Consider the following 11560-nt stretch of genomic DNA (forward strand, 5'->3'; position numbering starts at 1 on the left):
ATTCGAATGAGCCGCGCTCCTCATACTCGGCGCACCGTGTGAACCGACCCCGCTAGATGGAACAAGTACTACAAGAACTACATTGATTGATTACCGATAGAGAGGAAGAGAGTGATAGGAGATAAAGGAAGATCAAAAGGATCGAGCACATGTACACAAGGAAGAATCAGGAAGGAAAGATTAAACTTTGCTGTACAGAAAAGATAGAGTGTATAAGACTGAGGATCAAGCCAGTAAATAAAGAAGGGATAATAATAGGCTTTAATTGTCGTTTCTTTGTTTACAGGTAAGCGTGTAAATATTGTAAATAACTCTAAATCGTGAATAAATTTCAAACTTTGTTTACAGAGAAACACATTGTGTCAATTATTATCAGGGAACAACCTATAAGATAATTAACTTATAAAACGACAATTTCAGTCGAGATGGAAAAACTACAATTCGAATTTGCAGTAACCGCATCATCCAAGGATGAGAAAACAAATATAATTGCCATAACCTCAATTAGTACAGAAGAAGGGAAAAGGTACGTTCTACCGGCAGAGTTTAGACATATAGGCTATCATAAGGAATTAATGAAAACAGAAAATTACAATAAACTAAAGAACACTCTGAAAACAAGACATCAAAAAAGAAAAGTGTGGATAAAAATGACAGAAGACTTAAAAAAGATCTATATAGATGAAGATCAGAATCTACAGTTTGAGAACCAATATTTAGAAGAAATAGACGAGGATAAATCAGAAGATAAAACTCAAAAGGATAATTTAACAAAAATATTAGAAAAACTTGTAGAGTCATCACAAAGAAAGGAAGAAAAAAAAAACTTAAAACAAATTTCAGAAAAGTTTATGATTGAAAAATTCACCAGCAAGCACTCGAATACGAAACAATGGCTAGAAACATTTGAGAAAGAGTGTACAAGATTTGATATTATAGAGGATGAAACAAAAATCGAAATACTAAGATTGTTTTTAGATAAATCTTGTTCAGACTGGCATTCTGCAACATTAACAAAGTTAACTGTCCAGGCAGGATGGGATGAATGGAAAGATAGATTTTTAGAAACTTTTGCGGATAAAGGATGGAGCACGGTGAAGTATGCTTTATCATTTAGATATAAAGAAGGATCACTTACGGATTATGCAATAAAGAAAGAAAAACTATTGTTGGACATGAATAAAAATATAGATTCACAAACATTGACAACCCTAATAGCAATTGGATTGCCAGAATTTATCATAAACAAAATAGATAGAGAACAATGCCAAGATTCAACCTCCTTATTTAATGAAATTAGGAAATATGAAAATCTAATATATAAAAAATCTTATCTACACAAAAATGAGGTTGGATACAAAAAGAAAAGTGAAGAAAAAAGACCGTGCAAAACATGCGAAAATTTAAACAAAGGCACTAGATACCACCCCGCAGAAAAATGCTGGTTCAAAACAAGAGAAGAAGGAAAACACACCAACACAACAAGTTTAGTAGGTAACAGCTCAGTCATTGATGTAGAGTTGAACACCGAGAAAAAAAACGAATAAACACACCATTAATCAAGGTCAAGCTATTATTAGAAGATAAGCTAGAAATTCAAGGAACATATGATCCAGGATTCGTAACACAGGATGGACACTTTCAGTGGACATGCCTACCATTCGGACTAAAGACATCACCGGCAATCTTTCAAAGAATTTTATCCAATATATTAAGAAAATATAATCTTAAAGAATTCACAGAAAACTATATAGATGACATATTGATTTTTTCGGAATCATTTCAAGAACATGTAGAACATATAAAAAAAGTATTGAACGCGATAATAAATGAAGGTTTCAGGTTAAAATTAAAAAAATGTACATTTGCAGCAAAATCAGTGAAATATCTCGGACACATAATAGAAAACAATACAGTGAGACCAGTAAAAGACAATTTAACCTCAATTCAAAATTTTCCAACCCCTAAAACACAAAAGAACATCCGACAATTCTTAGGGAAAGTCAATTTTTATCATGAGTACATACCGAAAATCTCGATATTGTTAGACCCACTACATAGATTATTGAGGAAAAATGAAAAATTTATATGGGCAGAAGACTGTGAAAGGTCTTTTACAGAAATAAAGAAATTGCTATGCTCTCAACCAGTGCTAGAAATATTCGACAAAGATTTGCTTACACGGATTTACACAGACGCATCACTTGAAGGCATAGGTGCAATATTCAAACAGGTACAGCATAACGGAATAGAGAAGCCAGTAGCATACTTCTCAAAGAAACTAAACGAATCGCAAAAAAGAAAAAAAGCGATATACTTGGAATGCCTGGCTATCAAAGAGGCGGTAAAATATTGGCAACACTGGTTGATCGGAAGAAGATTTGAAGTGTACTCAGATCATAAACCGCTGGAGAGCATGAACATCAAGGCCAGAACGGACGAAGAGTTAGGCGACTTAATGTATTATTTGTCACAATATGATTTCCAAATAAAATATGTTCCAGGAAAGGATAACGCCGAAGCAGATTGCCTAAGCCGAAATCCAGTATTAGAACCAAGTGACAATACAGAAGAAGTATTAAAATTAGTAAATTTAATGAAAATAGAAGAAATAAAGATAGACCAAAGCAGAAATAAATGGATACAGAAAATGGAAGCAAAATTAATGAAGAAAAACGGAATATTTTACAGAAAAATCAGAAATAGAGAGAAGATAATTTTATCCGAAGAATCAAGTATAGAGATGATAAAAAAAATACATACTGAATGGTGCCACATAGGGATTAAACAAACAAGAAATAGGATATGTCCGTATTATACAGCCAGAAATCTAACAGAAAATATAAAAAAGATATGCAAGACATGTGAAGTATGTATCAAAAATAAATCTAGAGGTCAAGAAAAATATGGCCGGATGTCACAGTTAGGACCAGCAACCAGACCGTTCGAAATAATGTCAATGGACACTATTGGAGGCTTTGGAGGACTAAGATCAACAAAAAAATACCTTCATCTACTGGTTGACCATTTTACCAGATACGCATTTATTGCAACTTCGAAGACACAAAATGCTACGGATTTTATCAAGCTAGTGAAAAACGTTGTAGAAACAGACAAGATTGAAACGATACTCACAGACCAATACCCAGGCATCAACTCAAGAGAATTTAAAGAATACCTAGAAGAAAACGATGTTAGATTGATTTTCACTGCTGTAAATGCACCATTCTCAAACGGCTTAAACGAAAGATTAAACCAGACACTAATCAATAAAATAAGATGTAGAATAAAAGAAGGAGAAAAGAAAAAAGCTTGGGCAACGGTTGCTAGAGAATGTGTAGAAAGATACAACGAGACAGAACATACGGTCACTGGTTTTGCACCAAAGTATCTGCTGGATGGCACGGACACAAGTATTTTACCTGAAGAACTGAGAAGAGAAAAACATCAAGAGGACTGGATGAAAGATAAAGAATTAGCCCTAGAGAGAACTATTAAGTCACATGATTATAATAAAAAACTATTTGATAAAAATAGAAAACATCATGAGTTTAATACAGGTGACATGGTATATATAGAAAATGGTAATAGATTGAATAGAAAAAAGCTAGACGATTTGAGAATTGGACCACTTGAGATAATAGAAAAAATATCGAACTCGATATACAGAATTAAGACTAATAGGAAAAAATCAGGAACAAGCTTGTTCCACATAACAAAACTAATTCCAATATCAGATATAGATAAGGACGCAGACGAAGAGGATTGAGCCGAGAAATCCAAGGTGAGAATGCGCTGCGACGATTCTCATCCGGGGAGGGGGAGATGTAAGGAAAATGTATTTCCTTCAATTCGAATGAGCCGCGCTCCTCATACTCGGCGCACCGTGTGAACCGACCCCGCTAGATGGAACAAGTACTACAAGAACTACATTGATTGATTACCGATAGAGAGGAAGAGAGTGATAGGAGATAAAGGAAGATCAAAAGGATCGAGCACATGTACACAAGGAAGAATCAGGAAGGAAAGATTAAACTTTGCTGTACAGAAAAGATAGAGTGTATAAGACTGAGGATCAAGCCAGTAAATAAAGAAGGGATAATAATAGGCTTTAATTGTCGTTTCTTTGTTTACAGGTAAGCGTGTAAATATTGTAAATAACTCTAAATCGTGAATAAATTTCAAACTTTGTTTACAGAGAAACACATTGTGTCAATTATTATCAGGGATTAACAACCTATAAGATAATTAACTTATATATATATGTATATACATATATATATATATATATATATATACATTTATATAAAATATATATGTAGGTGCTGTGTATGTATTAGTGTATTGCAAAGAAAGTATAACAATTTGTTTAAAGTATCATTTATTTTATTATTTCATGGTAAAAAAGAAGTATATAGTAGAAGTATTTCGTAAAGTAGAAATATTTCGTAAACATATGTTTACGATATATATTTTGAAAACATATGAAAAGTTTCACATTATACGAGTATATTATATTTTAAAAATAAAACACTATTTTTTTGTTAAATTGTATGAGTGTCTATGTTTCGCTAGTTTCAGCCAACTTTGAATCGCATCTTTTATTACTTTGTCGGATGATTCTTTTCCACGAAATTGGATCTTGGTTGCTTCTGTAAAAAAGAAAATATATTTAAATTCGAAACAACATTGGTTTTAAAATACCGATCTTATAAAAATGACAAAAGTAATATAATTATAATCAATAAGCTTTTCACTTAAAAAACAGTGATGACTTTTTATTTACTGATGCTTTTTATTCATTTTTTGCAAAAAATTTATTTTTGAAAATATACTCATTTACACGTATTTATAGATTTTATAAATATTCTATAAGTATTCTGAAATAGTGACTAAGACAACAAAGATATTTTAATCTAATCGGATGGAAGTTATAATAATATAAGTTTTATATACAGGGTGTCAGAAAAAAAGAGTCACATATTTTGATAGCAAGTAGTATTGATCAAAACAAAAAGAAAAGGTCTAATTAACATGGGTCCTAAAACTAATATCTTCAAAGATACAAGCTATTTTATTATTCGAGCTCTTTGTCATTTTCTTATTAGTCGTGTCATCTTTAGAATGTCTCCTGATATTTACATTTGCAATAGATACTACAAGTCAAACGACATTGCGTAGGCCTGGACGAATGTGAGCAGCCCTAGTAAACAAAAAAGTGTTTACTACTGTTGCTATACGAGAGTTCGTCAGTACGAGATTAATCGTCTCAGTCAGCATTAAAATTTTTTGTTTTTTGTAAAAAAAGGAGTTTTTATTTTGTTATCATATGTACATACATTTAGTTTCTTTATTTCAGTTTTTTTTATAGAAGATTAATGATTACATTTTATATTAAAATAAAAATTATTTTTTTATCTTTTTTTGTTTATTTTTTATTTTTTAAGGCACCTAGGAAAAAGATATCCCCATTGTACCCCACTCTTCCCTACTCCTTTGTTCATTACATTCTAAAGATAACCCGACTAATAAGAAAATGACAAAGAGCTCAAATAATAAAATAGCTTGTATCTTTAAAGATATTAGTTTCAGGACCCATGTTAATTAGACCTTTTCTTTTTGTTTTGATCAATACGACTTGCTATCAAAATATGTGACCCTTTTTTTCTGACACCCTGTATATATATATATATATATATATATATATATATATATATATATAATGGAAGTTATATATAATATATTAGAGAAGGTGCAATTATGAGTAGTATGAATATGAAAACTCGTATTATCTCCGTTAATAAGTGATAAATTCTAATGATTGCTTATTAAAAATATATAACTTTGTAACAAAATAGTTTATTAAACAATACCAATTTTCTAAATTTATTTTTTGAGACGACCATATTACTATATAGTTTTCTCTTCCACCCATTATACAGTATTGTCACATTTTTATAAATCACGTTCTAAGTAATAAATATTTTATTATTTTGCGTCGGAAATCTATTTAACGACATTTTGCCAAATATAATTGTTCAAGTTTTAATATAAAATATTCAATATTAACAAAAAGTTATGTAATAAAATAAATGTCCATATTTATTTTATAATTCAAAATCTGAAATAATTGCATCTTCTCTATGAAATATTGGATAAGAATATTGTTTATATTAACTGTTGTTTACATACCTACAATAACTTCACGTAGTTTTGTTGCCTCAAAACTTTTTTTATTATGCTGTCCTTTCCAATTATAGGACATAGCCAGTTGGTTTGTCATTATAAATTTCAACATATTCATGACACAGGATCTCTGGTCGGCTCCACCAATTGTCGACAGTCGTCTTGTCTGTAATCACATTTTTCAATGCATAATTTTATTATCAGAGAAAAGATTTAAGATAAAAAAAGATTTTTAAACATACCAAATATGTATAATTGAGTGACTCTTGGCCATCAGGATTACCCTCCATTTTTTCTGACAGCATCAGTTCCAACTTTTGGAATTCATCGTCAGTTGTCAAAGGAAATTCAGGAAGTCCGTCTGGTTTTGAAGATGGATTCATAAATGTCTGAAGCGAATTTAAAAGACGAAAAGAAGAAGCATTGCTCTGTTCCAACAATAACATTATTTCTTCTAATCGCTTTACGACATATTTTTGGAATTGCTGTACCGGTAGGATTTGCGTTAAATCGTTTCCTTCTTTACTTACTGATAGAAAAATCGGGCTGTTTTCAATTACGTCGTAACAAGTTTTCGAAGTATCTGTAAATTACATTATATATTATTTTACTATAATCGATATATTTCGATTAAAAAGAATGACACACTTGTCTACTTTTTACGCAATTTTCAGAATACATAAACATACAGGCATCGGAAAATGCTAGAAAATATATCCTTATTAAACCCATCGGACATTCACATATAGACAAATATTTATAACAATGTATACTAACTATGAGATTGTGCCCGGGCGTTGGTATTTTTGGTTTCTTTTTCAGCAAATCTTTCATTTTGTTTTTTCTTTAATATAGTCAATGCAGGGAAGGAATCGGAATCCTCAGACGTTTCTTTTGCATTTTCAGGCTTCTTTTGATGCTTTTTGGATGTTTCTGCATGCACTTCCGAATCGGATGACTGTGAGGAATCGGAGTTTTCCTCATTACTACATTCTTCTAATAGTTTTTGGCTTGAAGAAAAGTTCGAAATATCCACTCCGTTTTTTTTTTAATAATAAAATTATACAATATATAATTTTATTTTAACAGGTATGTTTTGTTTAGAAAGAATAATGGCACACTTGTCTTCTTTTCATGCAATTTTCAGAATATGATAAAGGAGAAAATGGTATTATGGCTATCTTTATTGTCTCTTATTACATTTATTATTTATTAGATGATAGCTAGTAATTACTTACGAAATTATTTGTTTAGTACTTTTGCAGTTATGTAGTGGAGCTAAAATGCTAATGTACAACATCCGACAATTACTATGAAGTATTTTCACTTTTCAGCACTTTGTAACTTTTTTAAGGTACATTTTAATATTTAATTACACATACCCTCTCATTCTTTTTAAACTCGTATTATCACACAAATGTTTGTATTCGATTTTGTTTTGTTAATTTTTTATTGGGTTATATACATTTCAAGTTATGCAAAATTATTCATGAGCATAGCATTTTATTAATATGGTTGCTTAAGCGAGATTTTCATATTGAAATATTTTTTCAATATATTGTTATTATAGAGGGCTGCGTCCAGAAACAAAGACATTACTTTATTCTTGTTATTTAATGTTAAACAAGGACAAAATGAGATCTTTAATGTTTATGATCGTAGAAAAATTTTAAACTATGGGAAATTATAAATATATAAATAAAAAATATTGTTTTTGTAACAAAACCAATCTTTCAAATTTATTTTTGGAGTCATATTATCATCCCTATTTCTCTTCGACATATTATACAGCGTTGTCATAATTTTATAAATCACGTTTTAAGTAATAAATTATTAATAAATTCAAATCTAAAATTTATTAAAAACCAATTTAATAAATATAATAATTAAAACTTTAATATAAAATATTAACAAAGTTATTGAATAAAATGGTAGCCATATTATCACTTTCTCCTCTACATAAATACACAGGATTGAAAAGTGCCAAAATGTCTAAATATATCACAGTCTATTACACATATTTACATATAGACAAATATTTTAGAATGTATACTAACTACGAGATTGTATTCTGGTATTGGTGCTTTTCGTTTTTCCTTCATCAAATCTTTCCTGTTTCCGTTTCTTCTTTGGTACAATTGATACGTTGGAAGAATTGGAATTCTCAGACATGTCTATAGCTTTTTTAGACATTTGACGTTTCTTAACTGTTTTATTATGTATTTCCGAATTTGATGTTTGTGAAGTATCGGAGTTTTCTTCATCATCACATTGTTGCACTATTTTTTTCTTCAAAGTAACATCCGAAATCTCCACTCCGTCAGCTTCTGTTGATCCGTGCTCTAAGATAATCTCCATATATTTTACGATCTCGTTATAATCTTCTGCATATGAAACATATGTATACGTTATAAAATGTTAACAATTAATTTTAAGTAACGTTTAATTTTAATTTTAAATGTTATTAAATACTTAATTTCAATGCTTAAGTTTATAAAGGTAAACTGCATCAAAACTGCACCATTTTAAACGAAATAAATACAATAACTTTGTGTTGAAAATTTTATATATTTTCAAGTGTATTTAAGTAAAAAGCTAATGTTACGTCCTGCGGAGTAACAATTCTTTTCTTTCGAAGTCGATGCAGCCAAGCAACCGAAAAATTGCGAAAAGATGGCCTATCTTAATCGCGCGGATACGCTAAAATTGTCCGGTCGAGTCAATACGGTTGGTCTACCCTTGACACGTGCCGATTTTGGGCGGAAGCAAGCGTTGAAACGCGGATGATTGACCTCACCGACTCGAAACACTTGTCGCGCAATTAATAGGTAGGGCGTGGGCAATAATAAGAGACGGTACACCTGCGGATTAAAATCCCATAGGAACCATAGGCAGAATCAGGTATAAAAGGAAGGAGCTTCGGAGCTCGCGAGCACTTACTTACTTTCTTACAATCATTTACAGTCACTTACGGGCACATACCGCACCTTTTTTTATTCTGATCAATCGCTCATTTTTCGCTTCGCGATTCACTCTAGTTCGATCCGGCGCACATTCCGTGACATTATATGTCCGAGTTTGTGACGTTCGGATTCGTATTCATCGTACTTAAATTCGACGCGGCATTGTGAGATCCGAACACTCTGAGTGCCAACCGTCGACCAACCGTCCGCCGTTGTAAGCTGAATCCGCTCTGCCAACCACTAAATCGTTCGCACCTTCAAAACTTCACCCAACAGTAAGTCTCAGCCGTCCATTATTTTTATTTTTTTATTTTTACTTTTCATAAGACTACCTTCTCTCTCTCATAAGATATTTGTTATATTTTTCAAAACACTCATATATTCAGTATTATTGCACTACCCTTCCTTTTCTCCCTCTATTACTCCCACTCTCTTTATTTCCCGCAGGATACAGTCGAGCTCTTTCGATTGGGTCCGCGACTCTTTTTATTTCCCGTAGGATACAATCGAGCTCTTTCGATTGGGTCCACGACTCTCTTTATTTCCCGCAGGATACAGTCGAGCTCTTTCGATTGGGTCCGCGACTCTTTTTATTTCCCGTAGGATACAGTCGAGCTCTTTCGATTGGGTCCACGACTCTCTTTATTTCCCGCAGGATACAGTCGAGCTCTTTCGATTGGGTCCACGACTCTCTTTATTTCCCGCAGGATACAGTCGAGCTCTTTCGATTGGGTCTGCGACTCTTTTTATTTCCCGTAGGATACAATCGAGCTCTTTCGATTGGGTCCACGACTCTCTTTATTTCCCGCAGGATACAGTCGAGCTCTCGCGATTGGGTCCGCGACTCTCCTTATTCCCTGCTGAATACAATCGAACTCTCGTTCGATTGAATTCGCAGTTTTCTTTGCTTCCAGCGGAAACGAAGAATTCCGTTCCTCTTATTAATTCAAACTTTTTCCTTTTGCTTTTCTTTTTTCTTCTTTCAAGAAGTTATAATATAAATTTTATTTCCCTTTATAAGAAAGAGAGAACGTAGCCTTAATTCTCAAATTCATTTTAGTGCGTAAGCGAGTCCCTGACCATAAAACTCGAAGAGCCATTAAGAACTGTCGGAGTCGCCGAAATAAGAAGCTCCGGAAGCTTGGCGCATCGTTATCGCTCTGCGGAAAATTACGCAATCAGCGAGCAAAAATTTCTGTTTTGCCTAACGCTCTAATTAATTTGAGTACTTCCGACGAACCGACCGACTCATCTCCGCCAGTCTCAAATCCGTCCCCCGAATCATACTCTCTTTCCCCCTGTCGTTATCCTTCCCCCTCTTACTCTCCTGGATCTCATGTAGAACCAGATTTTAAACAACCACCAGGGTCACCGTCTTCTACCTTCGATCCTTTTGCAGAGCCCTTAGCATCTCCTCGGGATTCAACCTTTTCTCCTACAGATTTTCCTCCTACACCTTCCCCCGATTTTTTTTATCGTAATTCCGATTCACCTGTTCGAAGACCTCCGGAAGATCCATATTCCCCCGCGCTAGAGTTTCCCCAAGAAAACCCGCTTTCCGATTCATTATTTACTCCCGAACAGGTAGAGAATATAGTAAATGAAAATATCGAAGCGAATCGAAGAGTACTCAATGAATTTGAAGAAATCTTCGACTCGCTCCAAACCCTACCTGGATAACTAAAAATCCCTTGATCATAAAATACACCTACACATGCACACTTATAACCAACTAGAATTTAAGTTATAATTACAATTTTTTTGTTATTAAGAACATAAGATTTTTCTTCTTTTTATTATACATGTTTTCTACTAACAAAAATATTATTTGTAAATTAATAATTATTATTTTAGTCATCACCTATCATTGTAATTGGTTATTTTTTTTTTATTATGTTAAAATAAATTGTAATTCTTAATTTCAATCATTTTCTTTACTTCAACCACCTCTAATTCCCGCTCCGATAAAATTGCACTTAGTCCGATCCCGCGTAAAAGCGATTCGATTCGTTTACGCAAAATAAGGACTACACGAATGCAAGAGTCTGAATGAGAGTCATAGGTCGTCATTCTCGACACCTGACCTACATTCTGACTCACCTGACGCATTCGACTCGTCGCACTCGCCCGGAGACATGTGTGCGAGAGATTAGGCCTGTTCCGTCCTTCCTACCTCGCTCGAATTATTTCACTAAGTCTCTACCTGCCAACCGACCCGAGAGACTTATTTCGAGAATTCTGAACGTAACACTAACATATTAATTTGTTCGGCGAAAGTGATTAAAATTAATATTAAATAAAAATGTTTTTAGACCAATTACAATACATATATTTCCTAGAAAAAGATAACAAATGTTCAACAAAAATATAAAAAAAGATTTTGCTCAAAATCTGTAAAATTTTTACATTAT

The 11560-nt window shown here is 32.7% G+C and overlaps 1 protein-coding gene across 1 annotated transcript; it reads left to right on the top strand.

The window, feature by feature from the left end:
• The first annotated feature begins 425 nt into the window (after positions 1-425).
• LOC120359337 lies at positions 426-3769 on the top strand. Its single transcript, XM_039456476.1, has 4 exons — positions 426-1099; positions 2062-2558; positions 2823-3214; positions 3389-3769. Exons 1-4 carry the CDS (start codon positions 426-428, stop codon positions 3767-3769), a joined length of 1944 nt encoding a protein of 647 aa, XP_039312410.1.
• The last annotated feature ends 7791 nt before the right edge of the window (positions 3770-11560 follow it).

Source organism: Solenopsis invicta, chromosome 13 (assembly GCF_016802725.1).
Source record: "Solenopsis invicta isolate M01_SB chromosome 13, UNIL_Sinv_3.0, whole genome shotgun sequence".
Classification (NCBI taxonomy): domain Eukaryota; kingdom Metazoa; phylum Arthropoda; class Insecta; order Hymenoptera; family Formicidae; genus Solenopsis; species Solenopsis invicta.